Consider the following 22,764-nt stretch of genomic DNA (forward strand, 5'->3'; position numbering starts at 1 on the left):
ATAATAAATCTGTTAGCTGCTAGTGTAAATGACACACTTTTTGAAAGGTGACTATTTTCTGAAATCAAAGAACTTGAGAAGAATGTCATGGTTTCACGTTTTTGTAAATTTCTGCAATGTCTCAATTAACAGAGATGTCTGGAGTCTCAGGTCTGATTCTGCGTTCAGACCACTGAGTCATGAGACCTCATGTAGCCTTTCATTGTAAATTGGTGAGGAAATAGGAGTGAAAGAGGCAAATAATCTCTCTATTAAATTCTTACTGCTTCTTTGATATATTGCTGCAAATGTAGTGACTTAAAACTACACAGATCAGTTACAGTTTTGGAGGTCACAAGTCTGAAATGGTTCTCCCCGGGGTGACATCAGGGTGTTGGCAGGACTCTGTTCCTTTCTGGAAGCTCTAGTGGAGAATGTTTTCTTGCCTTTTCCAGTTTCTAAAAGCTTCCTGCATTCTTTGGTTCATGGCCCCTTTCATTTTCAAAGCCAGCAATTTAAAAATGCAGGGGCACCTGGGTGGCTCAGTGGGTTAAGCCTCTGCCTTGGGGGCTTCGGTCATGATCTCAGGGTCCTGGGAACGAGCCCCGCATTGGGCTCTCTGCTCAGAGGGGAGCCTGCTTCCCCCTTTCTCTCTCTGCCTGCCTCTCTGCCTACTTGTGATCTCTCTCTCTCTCTCTCTCTCTCTGTCAAATAAATAAATAAATAATCTTTAAAAAAATGTAGTTGGAGCCTTTTTCACATCACATCACTCTGATGCTGAATCTTCTTCTGCTGAATCTTCCTTTTCTACACTTAACCTTTGTGCGTAGGGCCCCCCAGGTAAACTAGCTTAATCTCTGTCTTAAAGTCAGCTGTTTAACATCTGCAACCTTAATTCCCCTCTGCCATGTAAAGGTAACATACTCACACATTCTAGAAATTAGGATGTGGATGTCCTAACCCACAGTATTCTGCCTGTCATCTTTAAGCAGTATTATAAAAAGAGTTTGACCCTCAGAGATCCCATGAAAGAGTCTGAGTATGTGGTTTCTGGGATTATGCCAGTCTAGGGAAAATATTAGTTGGATGGATGAGGAAAGGAGAGGGGACAGACATTTATGGAGCACCTGCTGTGTGCTAGGTCCTCTACCAGGCATTCGACCCACATTTTATTGTTTGATAACTGTGCCACCTGGGCTTACTTAACTTTCCAGCCTTTTTCTCCCCTGCAAACAGGGGGTAGCAGTGTTTCCTTAGGATGTTCTTGTGACCTGTCGTCAAGATGACAAGAAGTACCCACTGGGCGGTATGTGGAAGGCATTGGTAATTACTCCTTTTCTATGTCCTTCATACTTTAATGAAAATTCTTGATAGCTTGCCTAGTGTTTGACCTTTTGATATGGCCAAATTTTCTAAGAAGTTTCTCCCATGAAACACATGGACTTTTCTTTTGAGCAGTTAAGTTTTGTTTTTGTTTTGTTGAAGTAGGCTCTACTCTCGGTGAGGGACTTGAACTCATGACCCTGAGCTAGAGAGTCATGTGCTCTCCCACTGAACCAGCCAGGCGCCCCTAAGTTTGTTTTCTTATTAAATGACTTCAGATTAGGTGTAATTGTATTTCAAATGTAATCAGATGTGGTTTTATTTTTTGAACTTTAGGAAGCAGGATGGATTTCTACAGAGCAGTCAAAATTATAGATATTATTTACAGAATAATATGTGGTTTTAACTTTTGGTAGGAGTAGTGTAAATGTCACGCATTGTTAATTATTCAGATGAGTAATAGTATTTGTCATGGATTGCTGTTCCTGGAGATGATGCAAAGTATCTGAAGTAAAGGAAGAATGAAAGCTGCTTTTTAGATTTGTAGATAAAAATGACTTTTGGGATGCCATCTCCTCTGGAGAGGGCAGCTGTGCCAAGTTTCTTCTCCACTTGGCATCTTGCCATTTCTTGGCCTCCCTGCTGCCTGTTGTCGTTCAGCACAGAGTTATTTACTCACTCAAAGTCCCTGCACGGTTCTCTGTGCGGTGTATGGCACATAGTAGGTGTACAGGAAGTGCTTACTGAAAAAATTCCTTGGGAAAACCAGTTCACCAAAATCCTATGTGCCGTGTGATCTCATTTATAGAAAAGTCTAGAAAGGGCAAACAAATCTGGTCAAAAGCAGAACAGCAGTTGCCTGGGGGTGGTTGGTGGTCTAGGGGGGAGGGTGGGTGGGTGGGTGGAATTCAGAGGGTCGTGAGGAAATGTTTGGGGATATTAGATACACTTATTATCTTTATTAGGATGATGGCTTCATAGGTAACTACTTATGTCAGACCTCATCAAACTGTGTACTTTATGTGTGATTTCTTATATGTCATTGCATCTCAATAAAGCTATCCAGTAAAGACAAAGAAATAAGAGAAGGACTCTGGGTTAGACTGGCTTGAAGGAAGGTTCCTCCTGTAGGAGTGGGAACAGTGTGGCTCAGGGTGAATCTGGTGTTCTAGCCTGGACCTCCAGATGTGGCTGGAGGGGTTATTGCAGGGTCCCAGAAGAACGCAGGATTTGTGTGTTTCGAGGTGGGGAAGGGTCGTTTCTTATCTAAGGGTTGGGTTGTGTTGGGCAGGTAACCCTATAATGTTCACCTTAGTAGTGAAAAGGATAACTTGATCACTTGGTACTTTGTCTCTGCATCTATTGGACTGATGCAGAAGTAAAGGGCTTTATAGTCGAATGGCTATTGGAGAAACTGGAGATCCTGGAGATGGTATTTTCTGGCTAAAAATAGTTGGATTCAAATCTCTAAGTTCTAATAGTAGCGCTGCTTTGAATCATCTATCTCAGTCACGTTTGCTCTACGCTTTCTTCCCTTACTGTAACTAATTAGTAGAAAGGCTGTCGAGTGGTCACAACCATATAAAATCACGTTTGTTGCCAAGAACCATAACATTCTAAATGTTAACATGAAATTTGTGTTATGGTCACATTGTTCCTAACATGTCGATTGCGTTAGGACAGGTTCGCATTTTTCAGACAGGTGTCAATAAAACTGGCTGTCTTTGCCCAAGCCTTGCTGACACAAGGAAGTTGCAACTTGACACAAGTGAAGTTTGCTAAGATAAAATCCTCTAAGGTAATTGTCTTTTCCTTATCATTGTCCTTGGCAATTACAACCGAGAAGTTTAATGTTTATAATTTGGTCATAGAACTTTGAGCTCACTTGCTGTGGAGATGGTGGAGGACATGTAAGTATGGCTTCAACTTAGGCACAAAAAAATTCCTCTTTTTTTTTTCATGTATTTTTAATCAATCTATACACCTACTTTAAAAAAAAGAATTATTCATTTTAGAAAGAAAAGAGTGCACACATGAATGGGGGGAGGGGCAAAGGGAGAGGGAGAGAGAATCTCAAGTAGACTGCCTGCTGAGCTCGGAGCCCAGTGTGGGGCTCAGTCTCGTGAGCCTGAGATCATGACCTGAGCCAAAACCAAGAGTTGTATGCTTAACTGATTGAACCACTCAGGTGCCCCTATATATGTGTATATATATGTTTTTTTAAAATTTTATTTTATCTTTTCAGTGTTCCAAGATTCATTGTCTATTTACCACACCCAGTGCTCTATGCAATACATGCCCTCCTTAATACCCACCACTAAGCTCACCTAGCCCCTTACCCCTTTCCCCTCCAAAACCCTCAGTTTGTTTCTCAGAGTCCACAGTCTCTCATGCCTTGTCTCCCCCTCCGATTTCCCCCAACTCCCTTCTCCTCTCCATCTCCCCATGTCCTCCATGTTATTTCTTATGCTCCACAAGTAAGTGAAACCACATGATAGTTGACTCTCTCTGCTTGGCTATTTCACTCAGCATATTCTCCTCCAGTCCCATCCATGTTGATATAAAAGTTGGGTATTCATCCTTTCTGATGGAGGCATAATACTCCATAGTGTATATGGACTGTATCTTCTTTATCCATTCATCTGTTGAAGGGCATCTTGGCTTTTTCCACAGTTTGGCGACTGTGGCCATTGCTGCTATGAACATTGGGGTACAGATGGCCCTTCTTTTCACTACATCTGTATTTTTGGTGTAAATACACAGTAGTGCAATTGCAGGGTCGTAGGGAAGCTCTATTTTTAATTTCTTAAGGAATCTCCACACTGTTTTCCAAAGTGGCCACACCAACTTGCGTTCCCACCAACAGTGTAAGAGGGTTCCCCTTTCTCCACATCCTCTCCAACACTTGTTTACTATCTCATTAATTTTGGCCATTCTAACTGGTGAAGGTGGTATCTCAATTTGGTTTTGATTTGAATCTCCCTGATGGCTAATGATGATGAACATTTTTTTCATGTGTCTGTTAGCCATTTGTATGTCTTCTTTGGAGAAGTGTCTGTTCATGTCTTCTGCCCATTTTTTGACATGATTATCTGGTTTTTTGAGTGTTGAGTTTAAGGAGTTCTTTATAGATCTTGGATATCAGCCCTTTGTAGTGTCATTGCGAATATCTTCTCCCATTCCCTGTGTTGCCTCTTTGTTTTCTTGACTGTTTCCTTTGCTGTGCAGAAGCTAGCTTTTGATCTTGATGAAGTCCCAAAAGTTCATTTTCTCTTTTGTTTCCTTTGCCTTTGGAGACATGTCTTGAAAGAAGTTGCTGTGGCCGATGTCAAAGAGGTTACTGCCTATGTTCTCCTCTAGGATTTTGATAGATTCCTGCCTCATGTTGAGGTCTTTATCCCTTTCTAGTTTATCTTTGTGTATGGTGTATGAGAATGGTCAAGTTTCATTCTTCTGTACATAGCTGTCCGATCTTCCCAGCACTATTTATTGAAGAGACTGTCTTTTTTCCACTGGATATTTTTTCCTGCTTTGTCAAAGATTATTTGACCATAGAGTTGAGGGTCCATATCTGGGCTCTCTACTCTGTTCCACTGGTCTGTGTGTCTGTTTTTGTGCCACTTATGTATATATATTTTTTTATCTTTTTAAAGATTTTTATTTTATTTGACAGAGGGAGAGAGATCACAAGTAGGCAGAGCAGCAGGCGGGGGGTGGTGGGGGAAGCAGGCTCCTTGCTGAGCAGAGATCCCGATGCGGAGCTTGATCCCAGGACCCCAAGATCATGACCTGGGCTGAAGGCAGAGGCTTAAGCCACTGAGCCACCCAGGCACCCCTATGTATATTTTTTCTAAAAGGTATTTTGAAATCTTGTTTCTAACACGTGAACTTTTAAAAGAGGATTTGAAGCCATGTTAAAGAAATATGAAATAATTCATAAAATATTTCTAATATTTATGAATATATTCATTAAATGGATGAAATAAAGTGAAATACAAACTGAAGTTGAGATTGGGTCAGATTAGAGAAAAACAAGCATTTTAAATCTGCTCTAACTTTTCTTGATTTAGGAGCCTAGAAATATGTTACCAAGAAATCTGACCTTGAGCTGTTAATTTCATCTTCATTTTCCTTCTTTGTAAATAATAACTACATTAAGTGAGGTCCGTGCACCTTCATCTGGGGTCCTATGTGTAGCAAGTGCACATCATTCTCAGCCACTGGGACTCCTGGTTGTGGCCCACTGAGCCCTGGGAGGATTCACAGAAAGCTTCGTGGTGGTGTATGAGGGGAGAAATGTAGGCTTTCCTTCTGTTTTTTGTAACATCTAGGGAAAAACTTGTTTCTTTCTCCTTTTTCTTTCCTCCCCTTCTTTTTCTTCTTCAGGGACTTCAGATATGAATGTTCTTTTTTCCTGGGAGAACAGTTTGAAGTCTAGGTTATATACCCAAAAGAAAAATCCTAATTAATTAAAGAAAAATGTTATCTTTATATCTCTGGGATTGTGGTTTATATTATCCAGAAATTGAACTTCAAGAATTTTCAGGTGCATTTCAGCTTTCTTTTTGATCATTTACTTTTGTTAGCCATTTACTTTTCTCTCTTATGAGATATATCCTTTATCTTTATATTTATTGGATTTTGGATTCCTTTTTTAATATTTCGGATATTAGTCCTTTGCTTTTTACCTTTAAACTTCTAATATAACCTTTCCCCTTGGATTATTGTTTTTGATATTTTTGACACACAGATGTTTAAAATTTTTATATTATAGGGGCATCTGGGTGGCTTAGTCAGTTGAGCTTCTAGCTCTTGGTTTTGGGTTAGGTCGTGATCTCAGGGTCGTGAGATCGAGCCCCACATTGGGCTCTGTGCTGGGCGTGGAGCCTGCTTAAGATTCTGTCTCTTTCCTTGTGCCCCTCCCCACCCCCATCTCTCTAAAAATTTTTTTATATTGTAAATCTGTTGATATTTTCCATTTGTGATTTATTGTTGTTGCTTTCACATTTGGAATGATGAGATAAATAGTGATCTATATAATTTTGCCAACTTTTTAAGATTTAAAAAAAAATTTAATTCTTTGATCACATGGTGTTTGTTTTGCAGCATAGTATAAAGGGAAATCTTCCCTGATCTTCTTTTAATACAGCTAACCAGTGTTTGTGAAGCTAGACGAAGAGAGACTGAATATTCCATGTGAATTTAATTCAAGATGGTACTCAACTATAGCATATACTGGAGAATAGAGAGTAGTAAGTAGATTACCCACCTTGCTGGAAATAGGGCATATGAAGGAGAATTTAAGATTGGAAAGATGGTTTAAAGTCTAAATGGAGACTGCCTTTAATGCCAGGTTAAAAAATTAAAATTTGTAGGCAGTAAGAATTTTGAGTGGCTGAATAGGCTTGAAATGAACTTTTAGTTACCAGGACCTTTTTAGCCACAAGCAATAAAACAACTCAAACTGATTTAACTTAAGCAAAGATTTTTTTAGGAAGAAATTTTATGGGCTTGTGTAACTGAAAAATCAAGAGGTAGTATTAGCTTCAAATATCAGTTGATCCATGTATGACATTGGGTGGCTTCCCTGTCTCTTGACCTTGCTCTTCTCCATACTGGCCTTTTTATAGGTTCTTAGAGATGGCCCCTCATATCTCCAGTTGTAAATCTTTTAGATACATGTTTATTTATTTATTATTATTATTTTTAATATTTTATTTTATTCATTTGACAGAGATCACAAGCAGGCAGAGAGGCAGGCAGAGAGAGGGGGGAAGTAGGCTTCCTGCTGAGCAGAGAGCCCGATGCGAGGCTCGATCCCTGGACCCTGGGACCATGACCTGAGCCGAAGACAGAGGCTTAACCCACTGAGCCACCCAAGCGCCCCTAGATACAAGTTTAGAAGCAAAGAATGCCTCTTCTGTGAAATTCCCTTACAAATCCAGACAATTTCCTGACTGGACTCATTGGTTCCTTTTGGCCAAAGGGAAATCACGATGATGATTGGCCAGAGGGGGTCCTAAGTCTTCTCCGAATGAATTAATGTTGGCCCAGGAATTCAGGTGCTCTTGTTGGATCTGGACCCAGGCCTGGGTCATGTGCTCTCCTCCTGGGGGCAGGAATAGAACCTTACTGAGGCCGTACAGTCTGGATGTTGGGGAGCAGTGGTTTCCCAAAGCCGGGCAGCATACTGGAGGAATAGTAGGTGTGTTAGTCAGCTTAGGCTATGTTACGCTGCAGTGACCAGCAGCACCGAAGTCTCTGTGGCTCACTAGAGACAGCTATAACCAGATTCTTTCTCATTCACGCCAAGTATGCTGGGGCCTCCGGCGGCTCTGAGAGTTGCCGTCCATGTTCTAGCCCAGGGTGGCTGCCTTGGGACCAGGCTCTCATCAGAGCTTTGGCTGGAGTCCCAGAGCTGTCTTTCCATTTCTCTGTACTAACTGTGTAGTCTTGCTGTCATCATCCATTAGGTACAATAAGAATTCACTTTCTTTTTTTTTTTTTTAATTAAAAAACATTTTTTTAAAAGATTTTCTTTATTTATTTGACAGACAGAAATCACAAGTAGGCAGAGAGGCAGGCAGAGAGAGAGAGAGAGGAGGAAGCAGGCTCCCTGCGGAGCGGGGCTCGATCCCAGGACTCTGACATCATGACCTGAGCCAAAGGCAGAGGCTTTAACCCACTGAGCCACCCAGTGGCTCTTTCTTTAGAAAGAATTCTTTCTTTAGAAAGAATTCACTTTCTAAAGTGGTACGCACTCTTGTTTCTGTTGGGGGAGAAGCACCTCACTGATTAGTCAAGGGCCCTTCTTCCGTTTATACTTTCGAGTCTACAGTTTAGACAGACGGTTTGTCTCTTTGTGAGTGTTTGGCATTCTTTCCTTTGCCTTGTAATTATTCGTGTTTGTTCTCAGCACCTTTTTGAAGTGGTTTTATGGAGCATTGAAATCCCTTTTAAGCGTCCCTTAGTCCTCATGTTTATTTTGAGTGATGACATTAAAATCCCAGCTTTTTGGTGGTGACGTTCATGTGATTAATACGCCTTGGGCTCTCACCCCTGCAGGAGATTCCCGGGCAGCACTGGGGATGTGCTTTTAGCGATTTTCCCTCAGAGCAGTGTTCCTTGAGGACTTTACTTACTCTTCTCAGGGTGTGGGAAGAGAGGGAGACTATTGCCAACATTATTCAACATAAACTTCTAATTTCAGCAGGCTGTTAGAACTTCCCATGAGAAGATCATCTGTGAAAGCAGAGCTGTTGGTCACTCTGTAAGCAGTCCTGCTTCCCTTACTTCATCTGGACGGGGATGCCGTGTGGTCATGTTCAGAAAATAGCATCCTGCCCTGGGGCCCATTGATTATGTAAGGCCAGGACACCTGTGGTGGCTGATGCCACATGGCTTGGAGCTACGAGCCTGTCCCTTCCCCAGAACTAGTCAGGTGAACTGTCTGCCTTCAAGTTTTTTAAAATGCTACTGTCTTGTTTACTGTCCTCCTATGTGTCTTCTTTGCCAAAGAAAAAGAAAGCCAAAGTAATCATCTCATTGATGTTGACAAAATAAACTAATGAAATGGAATTGTTGGTGCATCTTTTTTTTTTAAATTTAAAAATTTTTTTTATAAACATAATGTGTTATTAGGCCCAGGGGTACAGGTCTGTGAATCGCCAGGTTTACACACTTCACAGCACTCACCATAGCACACACACTCCCCAATGTCCATAACCCCACCACCCTCTCCCTACCCCCCTTCCCCTGGCCCCCTTCAGTTTGTTTTTGTGACATTAAGAGTCTCTTATGGTTTGTCTCCCTCCCGATCCCATCTTGTTTCATTTATTCTTTTCCTACCCCCCAATCCCCCCACGTTGCATCTCCACTTCCTCATATCAAAGAGATCATATGATAGTTGTCTTTCTCCGATTGACTTATTTCACTAAGCATAATACCCTCTAGTTCCATCCATGTCGTTGCAAATGGCAAGATTTCATTTCTTTTGATGGCTGCATAATATTCCATTGTGTGTGTGTGTGTGTGTGTGTGTGTGTGTGTGTGTGTGTATACATATATATATATATATATATACACCACATCTTCTTTATCCATTCATCTGTTGATGGACATCTAGGTTCTTTCCATAGTTTGGCTATTGTGGACATTGCTGCTATGAACATTCGGGTGCACGTGCCCCTTCGGATCACTACGTTTGTATCTTTAGGGTAAATACCTAGTAGTGCATTTGCTGGGTCGTAGGGTAGCTCTATTTTCAACTTTTTGAGGAACCTCCATGCCGTTTTCCAGAGTGGTTGCACCAGCTTGCATTCCCACCAACAGTGTAGGAGTGTCGTTGGTACATTTTAACTGTTCGGATTTTCAGCAGACTCTGCCCTATCTAGGCTGTTTGGGGCGAGGAGAGAAATATGTGCATGCATTTATCAAGTCATTCATTTATTCCTACATTTGCCTTCCTTGGCCTGGGTGTTCTGTGGGGGGATATAAAGGCTTAGTTTTAAGTTAGTTCAATACCACAACTTACCTTGTGGCATGAATAGGCTTCAGGGGAGTCAGCCTCCCTGAAAGTATCTGAAAATCTGAAAGGGCATTTTTCTGGGGAGAGGATTCTAGAGCTTGGGTTAGGTTCTCAAAGAGATCTAAGGCTTCAGGCTGCAAGGAGCCTTCTCATATGCGCAGAAAGCCTTGTTGTGGACCTCTTTGTGGCTGATGTAGCTCCTGACAGGGGCTGTCACCCTGTGAAAGCAGGACCTTCTGAGCATTTCATGTGGCCGCTTAGACTGGAAGCAGGTAGTGCAGGCCGTTCCTAGCTGGGAAGAAGTGAGCGGAAGGAAAGGGGGAGCAGTGCAGGCTCCCTGGCGAGCACGGAAAGGATGAAGGGTTGACTTCGTTTTACTGAGGGTAAAACGCACCCTTTCCCAATGCTTGTAGAGTCCCATAATCTTGGAGAAGAGCGTTAGGGGCACAGCTTCTGGAGCCAGACTTGCCAGATTTAAGTCTCGGCTCTGCCATTTAGTAGTTATGTGTATTTCAGCAAATTATGTAATTTCTGTGTGTCTCAGATGTCCTCATATATCAAACTGGGATAATACGGTATTTGCATCATCAGACTGCTGTGTGGATTAAGTGAGAGAATACAGAGTTCTAGGAGAGCATGTAGCACGTTGTAGGTGCTTAATAAATGTTAGCTCCGATAGTGGAGACGGAAGTTGTCCTTAGTCATGGACAGTTGGACTTGTGTGTGCATGTGTTGGATATTTTGTACCTATCTCCCCAAAAGTCACCTGCTTTCAGCATTTGCACTTATGAGCTGTTCCAAGTAAATTTTTGGTGCACAAATGTCAAAGGATGAGAGAATACAGTCAGATATCCTTTTAGTAAAATAGAGTGGTCAGTGTTCTTGTCACAATATGTTGCCTGATGAGGTTCTTGCCTTGAGGACTAACTGAATGCAAGTATGGTATTTCCTTTCCATCTTTGGAAATGTACTGTACAGGCTTTAATCCTGATTGCATCGAGGACGTGGTGGCTGAAGACCCGTGGTCCGAGACGTCACTTCTCTGATCAGTTCGTCCAGCCTCATCAGGCTTCGGGGGACGGCTGTCTGTCCTTCGCATTCCTCTTCTGGTTCCTCTAATTACTGGGAAGTGTCTCCCTCTGTAGTTTTATTCTTTTTGTCATTATGGGTGAAAGATGAAAAAATACAGATTCTTCACTATATTCCATGAAAGTAAAAACAAAACAAAACAAAACTGCAAAGATCGGGTCTTCAGACTTTTTTTTATACCTTCCTGAAAATGGTGTGGTACTTTGGGCCGTGCACTGAAGAAGCGAAAGGATGAGGTAGTGATGATCAATTTCACTCCTGCACCTGTCCGTGGGGATAGGAGAATACAGTCATGATGGAATGTCACACGGGGAGAGCACACGGAGCCATGTGTACGCTGCGAGGCCAGCTGTGTAAAATGCATACGTAAACAGTACTGCAGCCAGTACGTTAATGGTTTTTTTTTTCCCCCCGGGTGAGGCGATGTTGTGTGATACCTAAATGTAATCATCTAGATGTTTCTCAATTTCTGAAATCTGTAACTAGCATGTGTGATTTTTTAAAGCAAAGAAATCGTTTTGTGATATTGAAGCAGAGATTCCTTTTTAGTCAGTTTCACGGAGATACTGTTTACATACTGTACCAGTCACCCACTTAAGGTCTCCCATTCCCGAGCTTTCGGTATATTCACGACGCCCTTCAGCCAGTGCTCATCATTAGTTTGAGAACGTTGTCCTCACCCCAGGGGGAGGTGCTGTATGCATTTACCGTCTCTCCGTTTCTCCCCATACCCTCCCGCCCCCGGCGACCACTGATCTGCCTTCTGCCTCTCCCGATTTGTCTGATCTGGACATTTCAGACAAACGGCCTCAGGCCACACGCGGGCCTTTGTGGCTGGCTTCTCTCCACGTAAGGTGGTCAAGGTAAAGCTAATCTGCTTGCACCTTGGGGACTCCTAGGAATCCTCCCAACCCTTGCTTTTATCACAAGGTAAAAATACATCGTTTTCTTTACTTCCAGACTTGGTTCCTTCAATTATGAACAACTTGTTGAATCCAGATGCCATTTTCTCGAACAATGAGATGAGCCTGTCGGATATTGAAATCTATGGCTTCGATTATGATTATACCTTGGTGTTTTATTCCAAGCACCTGCACACGCTGATATTTAACGCTGCTCGGGACCTTCTCATCAATGAACACCGGGTAAGAGCTCAGGGATACTGCGGGCTTCCTCCTCCTTCCCTTAGACATTGAAGAACAGTGTTGAGCGGCCCTGGCCTTGTGCCCGGGATACAGACGTCACTTAGTAAAGTGTTGTTAAATGGATGGGTAGATTTTGTTCCATTCCAGGTGACTCTATCTGGAAGATTTTGTTTACCCACAAAAAGCTGTCTGTACTTAATGCATATAACTTGATGAGTTTGGGGATGTGCATATGCATGAAACAATTGCCACCATCAAGGTCATAAACTGTCACCTCCCAGAGTTTCCTCCTGCCCCCCCTTCATTATTATTGCTATTTGTGTGTGTGGTAAAGAACAGTTAACATAAGATCTACCCTCTCGGCAGAGTTTGGTAATACAATATTGTTTGCTGTGGGTGCTGTGCTGTGTAATTAGATCTCTAGAACTTGTTTATTACACAGAACTGGAAATTTGTACTTGAAGATAGTTTTTTTTTTTTTTAAGATTTTATTTATTTGAGAGAGAGAGAGCGAACATGAGCAGGGTGAGCGGCGGGGGTGGGGTGGGGTGCGGGGTGGGGCGGGCAAGCAGACTCCCTGCTGGGGCTCGATCCCAGGACCCTGGGATCATGACCTGATCTGAAGGCAGACGCTTAACCAACTGAGCCACCCAGGCGCCCCTGGAAGATAGTTTTTTTTTTTTTTTTTTTTTAATCTTTAGATGTCTCTTTGACAAAAGACTCTCAAGTTAGGTGTTTGTGGAGATGGGCTACAGACCTCGTGTTCTCATTTCTCCCTGAGCAGTGATGCAGTTTCTCCCAGAGCTGATGAACTTGGCAGCCCGTTGAGTTCTGGTTAGAAGAAATCCCTCAAAGTCACCCCGACTTGACTTGTTCTTACATATAGGACATTTGAATGTCTTCTGCTGCATAGTATTGTTAAGGGCTTATAGTAAGGAAGGAAAAAGGAAACATGCAGAACCCGACATGCTTTCCTGTAGTGAAGTTTGAGTTCACGTTTCAGGAGCCAGGATGAGACATCCTCAGAGGCCACCTGGAATAGTGCCCTTTGAGAACCCCATAACACCCCGAGAAGTACAGCTCCGTTGTCTGTCTCAGACAGAGTGCATTTAGTGCAGGGGCACACTCCTGATTGGAGGTGGAACCATGCTGTCCTCCCGCAGCTTTCACCACCGGTCTCTTCTCTTGTCATTTCTTCCTTCATGCATTGCTTCAGCCTTTCCTAAGCCCCCCGCTGCATGCCAGGTCTTGTCATAGAAGCAGGGAGCGTGAGGATGAGCACACAGGTCCCAACAGAGTCGTCCCCCCAGGGACCCCAGTGGAGTCAGCCGTGGAAGCAGAGGAATTATGTGGCCACCTGCTGGAGGCCTCTCCCCATATCTGCAGGAAGAGCTAGGGCTGTGGAGAGGCTCCCTGGAACAACTTTCCCTGCCTGCGGGAACTGGGATACAACGACAAAGGCAGTAGTTCAGCAGAGTCTGGAAGGAGTTTGTCTGCAAAGTTGTGTTGGGGGCGGGCAGACTGCTGGGTCTGAGAGAACTAAAGTTGTATCCACTAGAGTAATGTTTTACACTACTGGGCTGCATGTCATGTAGTCCAGCCTTTATGCCGTCCAAGACGTCTCTTCTCCCAGGCTGATCATTCATAGTTTTTCAACCATTCTCGTTTGGCCTCCTTTCTGGTCTTTTATCATCTTATTTACCCTTTTTGTGTGTGTGCTCTAGTTTATCCCTCTCATATGTGAGGCCCTGAACTGAAGATGTTACTGCAGGTGGGGCCTGACTGGTGTGGAATAGAGGGAGATCATCACCTCCCTGGTTCTGCATACCATACCTTTATTAATACTACCAAAGTTTCCATTAGTTTTGGATCCTCACCGTTTGATGCAATGTATTTCCTGATCCCCTCAGCTTTGGGTTATCTGTGGATTTAATAAGCAACTCAGTTTCTCCTCATTCAAAATGCAGAAATGGCATTTGCCAAAAATAACCACTAAGCCAGCAGCCAGCTTTCTTTAGTTGTGGCCACTTTCCCACATGCAGACCCATGTCGTCACTGGGCATCCAGCTGCACCTCTTGGTTTGTTCGAGAGACTCTCCTCTCTTCCGTCCAACGGGCAGACACCTCCCTTCACTGCAGGAGTGACAGCAGAATAAGAACGAGGTGGTCCCACCCTTGTGGCCCTGTCTGCCAGTCTGAAGCATTTCTCCACTACCACCCCACCAGGAAATGGAACCGAAGGGGTGTTGCACTGGTGCTGGCAGTCTAGTCCTCTGTCATCCGTGGCATTTGCTGTGACTTTGATATCACTTATAAAATGAAGGTCATTTTATTAGCAGCGCCATCTGTTGATTTCCTGCCAGGTGCTGAACGCACAGGTTCTAGAGCTTGACTGCTGGTGTTTAAATCCTGACTTTTCATGACTGACTGCTCAGGGAATCTTGAGACGCTGACCTCATTTCTCTGAGCCTCTGTTTCCTCTGCCGTGAAATGGGCACAATGACCGTACTTTGCTCACAATGTCATTGTCATAATTAAATGAGTTAATATACATAAAGTGCCTGGCAGGGAGAAAACACTCACTAAATGCTAGCTGTGACTAGCATTGTTTCTCCGTAATAACCCTACAAATAGTCTCTGTTTTACAGGTGAGGACACTGAGGCTAATGGAAATGAGCTGGTAGTTCAAAGCCCACGAGATCAGTAGGAGGTAGAACCAGGATTTGAACTTAAATCTATTTCCAAGGCATAAATGCTCTCTCCTTTATTCCTTGTTGTCCCTTGTGGGATTAATAACACCTTTCATTTATACCCTTTTGTTCATATGAAAATAGAATATTCATGAAGGTAAAAAATTTATGAAGATTAAAAAATGTATGAAATTTTGGGGAAAAGAGAGATGACATAGGTGGGGAAAAGAAGGTGCAATCATTATGATTAGAAAAGCTTCTGGATTTAAGATCACTGAAATTTCAGTCCCATTATGTCTGTTTGTTGCTTTGATAAAAGAGATCAGTCATAACACTAATTATATCAGGCATATTAATAGAGTCAATTATGCTTATGCAGATTTTTCTCTTGCTCTGATGAAACAAAATAATTCTTCCAAGAGGCATTTAATTTGGTGCCATTTTTCCTGCCAAAGTCTAAATGTACTTGTAGAGATGGGAAGACATCTGCTTTTGAGATGCACAGTAATAGAACAGTAACTTTGCAATTTTGCAGCTTCCCAAAAAGCAAACGTAAAAGTTCGAGCCCCTTCTTAATTAGATTGTTTTTCTTCTTTTCTTTTCTTTTCCTTTCCTTTTCTTTTCTTTCATTCTTTTTTTTTTTTTTTAAGATTTTATTTATTTATTTGATAGAGATCACAAGTAGGCAGAGAGGCAGGCAGAGAGAAAGGGAGGAAGCAGGCTCCCTGCTGAGCAGAGAGCCCAATGCAGGGCTCCATCCCAGGACCCCGAGATCATGACCTGAGCCGAAGGCAGAGACTTTAACCCACTGAGCCACCCAGGCGCCTCTTCCTTTCCTTTTTTCCTTCCTTCCTTCCTTCCTCCCTCCCTCTCTTTCTTTCTTTCTTTAAGAAAAACAAGTTTTTACAAATAGAACAATATAGGGAAATGGTTGTATCTACATTTCCCTTTCATGGGTCCACCAAGGAATAGAAAGGGTGTTCTGGATTTCGCCCCCTAGATCCACGCGCCCTCATCATTCTCTGGCATTGACATTCGCCTGTTTTCTAAATCCAGAGCCAATATCAGCCGTGACCCTTGCCATTCTTCTGTATGCTGTGTCTGATCTGTCAGCAAACCCTGTGGGTTCTCACTCTCTCTTCTTTGTAAAAATAAACTGTTAATTTTCGGAGAGTTTTAGGTTTATAGACAAGTTGTGAAGTTAATGGGGAGAATTCCTGTACCTGTATCCCAAGCCTGGTTTCCCCTCTTTTTCCCAGTTTACGTTACTGTAGTCCATTTATCACAACAAAAGGACCACATCGATCCATCTTTATTAACTAAAGTCCTTCCTGGATTCTAGAGTCCCTTGGTTTTTCCCTGATGTTCTATTCCTGTTCCAGGGTCCCATCCCGGACTCCCCAGTTACATTTAGCTGTCACATCTCCTTAGGCTTGCTTTGAGAGTTTCTCACAATTCCCTGGGTTGTGATGACCTTGACCCTTGTGAGGAGTAGTAGTCAGGCATTTTTTGAGGATGCCTTCTCTTGGGATATGTCTGACATTTTTCCTGTGATGAGATGGGGGTTCTGGGTGCCACTCTCACCACGTTCATGTCAAGGGTACACGTTGTCTGCATGACTTACCACCGATGACGTTGGCCTCTTATCACGTGGCTGAGGTCTGTGTCTAGGATCTCTGCCACGTGAAGTTACTCTTCCCCTTTCCATGTTCTACTCTTTGGGAGGAGGTCCCTGTGCAACTGTGAACTTTCTTTTCACTCATTCACGATATGTCCTAACTCTGTCCCCCTCTTCCCTACTGCCACCACTCTGATCCAGGCCACCATCACCTTCCAGCTATATGGCTCCTGGACCCAAATCCTGCTTGAGCTCTCCTGGTGTGCTTGGAATGACAGAGAAGGCCTTCCAGTGTGCCCAGGCCCCCCGTTTCTCCCTCTCTACCCACCCTGCCCTCACTCGGCTGTGGCCATACCAGTGTTCTCGCTGCTCCTTGAGCTGCCGGACCCTCCTGCCCTGGGCCTCTGCACCTGCATTTCCTCGGCTTTGGAACATCCTTCCTGGCCCCAGGCAATCTTAGGCCTGGCTCCTCATCTTTTTTTTTTTTTCCCCTCCAGATCTCTGAGCCTTTGCATTGCATTTGCTCTGTAGTCCTTCTCACCAGGAGGCCTTATGCTGGGTGTTTATGGTCAGCCTCCCTGTGGAAGAGTGTAAATTTCTTAGGAAGCGGGACTGTTTGTCCTGTTCGCTGCGGTACTCCCAGGCTCTGGCACAAAGGACACAGTTGAGTGAGAATGTTGTGCTTGGTCTGGAATCACCACTCGGAGGCAAGTTGTTCTGCCCTCGCTTCACATTTTGGGAAGATTTTAGAGAACTTTGTTTTTGTGCCCTTCTGCTCTGCCTCTAGAGACTCATAATTTAGGCTACTTAAAATAACAACCTTAGAACTCTGAAAATCAAGGATTTCTAAGCATCTGGACCTCAGGAACTCATGGGCAGTGTTGTGATGTAGAGGTTACTAGCTGTCTCGAGAGCTCTGTCACTCGCCAGAAGGGGGGCACGCGGGCCAGCCACAGAACTGTAGGAATGACCCCCACACCGGGAGCTCCCGGGTTCTCCGCGGTGTTCCACTGTGAGCTCTGCCTGGAGCTGTGAGGGATGTTTCTGTACCATCTCACTCTCCCTTTATCGCCACACACTAGCCCGCTCAGATTGTGCTTGGCATGAGAACAAATCCAGGTGCTGAGGGAAACCAGACTGGACCTAAATAAGAAAAAAAAAAATTTTTTTTTAAATTTATTTATTTGACGGACAGAGATCACAAGTAGGCAGAGAGGCAGACAGAGAGAGAGGGGGAAGCAGGCTCCCTGCCGAGCAGAGAGCCCGATGTGGGGCTCGATCCCAGGACCCTGGGATCATGACCTGAGCCGAAGGCAGAGGCTTTAACCCACTGAGCCACCCAGGTGCCCCAATAAGAAAAATTTTAATAAAAATCCCCAGGCAGTTCTTTTTTCATCTTTTCATACTCTTTGTTCTGCTTTTAGAGACACCAGTAATCTTCATGTTACATTGAGTGAGCCCTGTTTTTGAGGCTGGTGGAAGGTTTCTCCACTCTGACGAGTCCAGAAAATCTAGTTGTAGACCACTGGAGAAAGTGTAACCTCCTGGGTGATAGGAGCAGCTCTGGCTTCCTTGACGGGATTTTGCCCTTGACGGTTATTCCCGGAGATAGATGCCATGCATGTGTATGTGCGCCTGTGTGTGTGTGTCTGTCTGTCTGTGTTGGAAAGGGGCCCACCACGAGGACTTGATCGGCTGTATGGGGAAACACAATTTAGGGGCAGGAGTGGAACATAGAAATCACCCCAGTCCAACCATTTCATTTTCCATAGGAAGGACGGGGCCTGGAGGGGTTAAGAGACTGGCCTGAAGTCCTCTGGGAGAGTAGCAGAGGCTAGCAGAGTGGGTCTAGAAGCCCAGGCCCCCAGTTCCATGGGCAGCAAAACAGCTCCGTGGCATTGCGCCCTTGCTACGGGCTGGAGACAGCCCCGCTGCCTGCAGGCATTATATTATTTTTAAAAAAATTTTAAATTCTTTGAAGATTTTACTTTTAAGTAATGGCTACATCCAACGTTCAGCTTGAACTTAACAACCCCAAGATCAGGAGTCGCAGGCTGTACTGGCCGAGCCAGCTGGGTGCTCCCTCATATGCGTCCTTTGACTTACCTTCTCTGCTTCCACCCACGGTAAGACTTTTGGCATCCTTACTTTGGGCACGAGAAAACTGACGCTCAGCGAGCAACCTTACTGAGGTCACCCAGCTAGCACATAGTAGGACTGGGATTCGATGCCTCATCCCGCATCCCTGGAGCCTGTTCTTTGTGACGACAGTGTCCATGAGGCCCTTCCAGCTGCCTCTGTCCGTTCTCCACCTTGTCTGCCATGTCTCTGGTCCCCTGGGAAAACACTGCGTGTCTGTCAGGAATGGTTTCCCAAGACCACCCAGCTCTGGGGCCCATGGTGGGTGCGTGGCCGTGTCTCACTGTGCTGTCTGTGCCCTATGGGGGGCGTCCAGACAGGCCCTTTGAAGAAGGAGCCTCCAGACTTCTAGCAGTCGGCGTTTAGACTGTGCTCTGTCTCGTACTCACACGCCGTCTCTCAGCTGCAGCGGCTGCCCTGCGCTCGTCACCGCGAATCCGCAGAGCAAACTCACTGGGCCCTCTGAGGTGGCAGGTCCCGCCCTCTTGGGAGTGAGGAGCATCCAGAATGGAGGCTCAGGGTTTGTTCAGTCAGAGTGGACTACAGGTTGGGGTGGACTTGGGTATGACATGGGCCTGCAGTCAAGCACTGGCCCGAACATGGTCAGTCTTTGTGAGCCTGGGCAGGTTCCTTGAGTCTACTTCTCAGATGACTCAACAGTCCAAGGCCATGAGGTGCCACACCCCCACCACGCTGGTGCGGTAAGGAGTACATGGGATAGCGTTGCAGAAAATGTGCAGAGCAGTGTGGCCCAGGTGTCCGTAAAACCACCCCTGTCAGGAGCATTTAAACATCTCCCCTGTGTCCTACCCATTCCTCAGCACTCTCAGGTTTGGGAGGAGACTCCAGAGGGGTGCGGACCCATGGCCTCCCTTTGAGGTGTGACCATGGTGCCCTGTGCGGGGTTCTGGGGATGCGAGTGTGAAGTCTGTCCGTGAAAATGCAGAACCGTACACGGTGTTCAGGATTCTTGGAAACGCCTCTGAGTGGAAATAGCATTTGGTGATTTCTTGGCATGCATGGCAGGTGTTAGATAAATGAGCTCAGCTGTGACATTTGAGTCAGCATTCTGTGCAGCTTGAACACTTGTGCATGCCGTTCAGCCTGGTGGGCGCGGGAAGTGTTCCCACACAAACGTGACCCTGGCCATGAAAAGTTAGTACTGTTGGGCAAAGAGGTTCTGTGCCTCTGGTAGCTGTCTAGGGTTTTTTTTTTTTTAAAGTGGAGGAGGGGCAGAGGGAGAGGGAGAGAATCTTAAGCAGGCTCTACACCCAGCACAGAGCTGGACATGGGGCTCTATCTCACAACCCCGAGATCACGACTTGAGCTGAAAGTGAAAGTTGGATGCTTAACCGACTGAGGCACCCCCAGCTGTCTAGATTTTTACTTAAGTGGTTTATGCTGTGATTGGAAGGAAGATCCTGGTGCCACAGCCTCTCTAGACTCAGGGGTACTCTTCTGTCCTATAGGTCTGTACTCCAGGGGCAGAGGGGAGAGGGGAGTGCAGGGGAAGAGGCCCAGATCTGATTCCATGCCTCACCGCATCCCAACTGTGTGGCCCGGCCACCCTGTGTCTGTCCGTGCCTCTGGTGTCCTATCTGTAAAATGGGAATGGGAGAGCCTGTGTGCAGTAGCAGCAGACACGGTGCTCAGTACCTTTGTGCTACTGGCAGGGGAACCAGTGTTCTAATTCTGAGATTGGGAGGGAGAGAAGGACTTGAATGCCTAGCCTCGTAGATAAGAACAGAGCTGGGGTTTTTGCATAGTTTGAGGAATGGTTTGATAACAAGAACTACAGGGAGCTAAGCGGCACATTCTGAGTTCGAGTGTTGGAACAGTAACGGGCTGCCACGTGCTGAGAGAGGTGCCTCTCGAGGCCAAACCTAACAACGGGGAGTCCTTCCAGCCCTTGGTGGGTGAGCTGCAGCTGACTGTCCGGATGAGAAAAGCAAAGAAAGCTGTATGGAGGGGGTCCCCCTCTGAAAAGTTTTCAGCTTGGTCTTCATGAAACCTGGTGGTGGGGCCATGCAGGGGCTGATACACTGTGCTGCTCAAATGTGAGTTGAATGGATGGTTGGTGATATGTTGGGGAAACTGTGCTTCTAGGAGAGGGGACGTTCGGGTTCCTCTTCATCGGCTGCCTTAAATACAGTCGGAGGAGGCGGAGTCTTGGAGATGGATGCAGATGTGTTTCTGGGGAAAATAGGGGTCCAGGGGCAGAGGGAAGGGGTGGGTGGGGGCAATTAAGATGAGAAGAGCTGGGATTGGGGGTGAGGGCTTCCCTGTGCTTGGGTAGATGTACAGGAGTTGGGTGGAGGGAAGGCTCCATGACCAAGAGCTCTGTACTTGGTCCAGAAGCAGATGGCCAAGCTGCGGTCTGTCCTCACCCCATCTTCCCGCCAGAGTGTGTCCGCCATCTCAGCTTTTGTACAGGGACCCAGTCTGGACGCTATCTTGAGCTTAGTTCGTTGTTAGCTAAAAATGGTTCCTTTCTTCTTTCTTAGTATCCGGTGGAAATCAGGAAGTATGAGTATGACCCAAATTTTGCCATTCGTGGACTTCATTATGATGTGCAGCGGGTAGGTTTCATTGTTGTGTTTTTCTACATTTTAATGGAGTTTGGGAATAACGTACTCTCGGGGCTTTTCTTTGCTGAACACAGAAATTGATTTTAAATTCTATTCCTTGGGGCCGCAGAACTGAATTATTAAAAAACATCTTTGGATAAAGTCTTTTTTGCAAATGACTGTATTAGAAAAAAAATGAATGCGTTTAGCTACTTGGAAGATACTCCTTATTTCTAGAAGCCTTTTTTGGTGTTCTGAGGAGCAGCCTGTTGTCCTGTTGTTTTTGCAGATCAGTTGTTTCCTTAACAGACTGCACAGTGCCTTTTTTTTTTTTTTTAAAGATTTTAATTATTAGAGAGAGATCATGCGCATGCATGTGCATGTGCAAGAGCATGGGGGAGAGGGAGAAGCAGACTCCCCACTGAGCAGGAAGCCTGACGTGGGGCTCGATTCCAGGACCCCGGGATCATGACCTGAGCTGAAGGCAGACGCTTCACTGACCCAGCCCCCTGGTGCCCCCACAGTGCTTTAATCAACAGGCAGTTCTGTCCAACACGTATAGTGTGCTGCTTTGCCACATCCACCTGGTGTTGATAGGATTTATGAGGACCCCTGAAATTCTCATTAAATATGCAGCTTGCTATCTGTTATTCACCCGCATGTGTGTTTATGTTTTTGAAGGCAGTGTTGATGAAGATTGATGCTTTCCATTACATCCAGTTGGGAACCGTCTACAGGTAAGCGAAAGAGAAGGTAAATTTAATTCACTCACAGTAACTAAGTGGCTTTGGGTTTCAAGACCCACTGACTGCCTGGTGTTGTGATGAAGAGGGTTGTAGTGTGTGTATTTGTGATTTATTCACTCATTCATTCAGGAACATTTACTGGGGCCTATTATGCCAGATCCGAGGGGTTTGGCTTACAAGGATGCCCTAGGGAGCTTGGAGTGTAGGTTAGAAGCCACGTAAATAAACCAGTGACTGCAGTCCATAGTGACCAAGGCGATGATGGTATTTAGACCATTAGGGGGTGCTCTGGAGGGGGTTCTGGGGGAGGATAGGGTCTCTAGAGGTGCCTGTCTGCCAGTTGAGTGAGGGTCCCAGAGCTGAGGTTTTGTGTGGGGCGGGAGGCTGGGGTGAGGCAGGGGGTTCTTGCTCCCACCACGGCAGTTGAGTAGTTTGGATATTAAGGACCCCCCCCCCAACCCCGCTCCATTTATTAGAATTAGTAGAAGCACTTAGCTCAGTTCAGAACCTTTGTCACTTTGGAAATGAAGGATTTTACCTTTTCTCATTCTTGAATTCGGGGAGGATTTAGGAATATGGTTATTGTACCTTAAAAAGAGGTGTGCCTGTCTTAGCTTCTTCTTTCACAAACTCTTCATTAAAATTAATGTTTTTCTGTCCGACTTATACACGCGCACTGTTCCTGATACTCGGATACCGCCGGGAGCATCGTGGCAGACCACAGTAGCCCTCTGTCCCCCTCCCCACCCAAGCGCTTTACACTCTTCAGTTTTTTCTTCACGTCATTCTTCCTACTTCTAAATACTGTGCTCATACTTCTCTTTCCTAATTTATTTATTCTGGTTGTTGTCTCTGCCACGGGACAGGACTGGGTGTGCGCACACGTCCCACTTCTGCAGGCTCACGCTTGTCCATGAGTGTCGGCTGGTTCCTCTGTCCTC

At 45.1% G+C, this 22,764-nt stretch overlaps 1 protein-coding gene across 1 annotated transcript in view; it reads left to right on the forward strand.

The window, feature by feature from the left end:
- The window catches only part of NT5DC3 (5'-nucleotidase domain containing 3), a gene marked incomplete at its 5' end in the record, with an annotated part of 61,866 nt that overhangs the window by 10,372 nt on the left and 28,730 nt on the right, over positions 1–22,764 (forward strand). The window contains 3 exons of the mRNA XM_080811985.1: positions 11,879–12,063; positions 21,015–21,089; positions 21,759–21,814. Coding sequence (XP_080668111.1) covers positions 11,879–12,063; positions 21,015–21,089; positions 21,759–21,814 — 316 coding nt within the window. The remainder of the gene's footprint in view (positions 1–11,878; positions 12,064–21,014; positions 21,090–21,758; positions 21,815–22,764) is intronic.

This window comes from Martes martes (assembly GCF_963455335.1).
Source record: "Martes martes genome assembly, chromosome: 8".
Lineage (NCBI taxonomy): Eukaryota > Metazoa > Chordata > Mammalia > Carnivora > Mustelidae > Martes > Martes martes.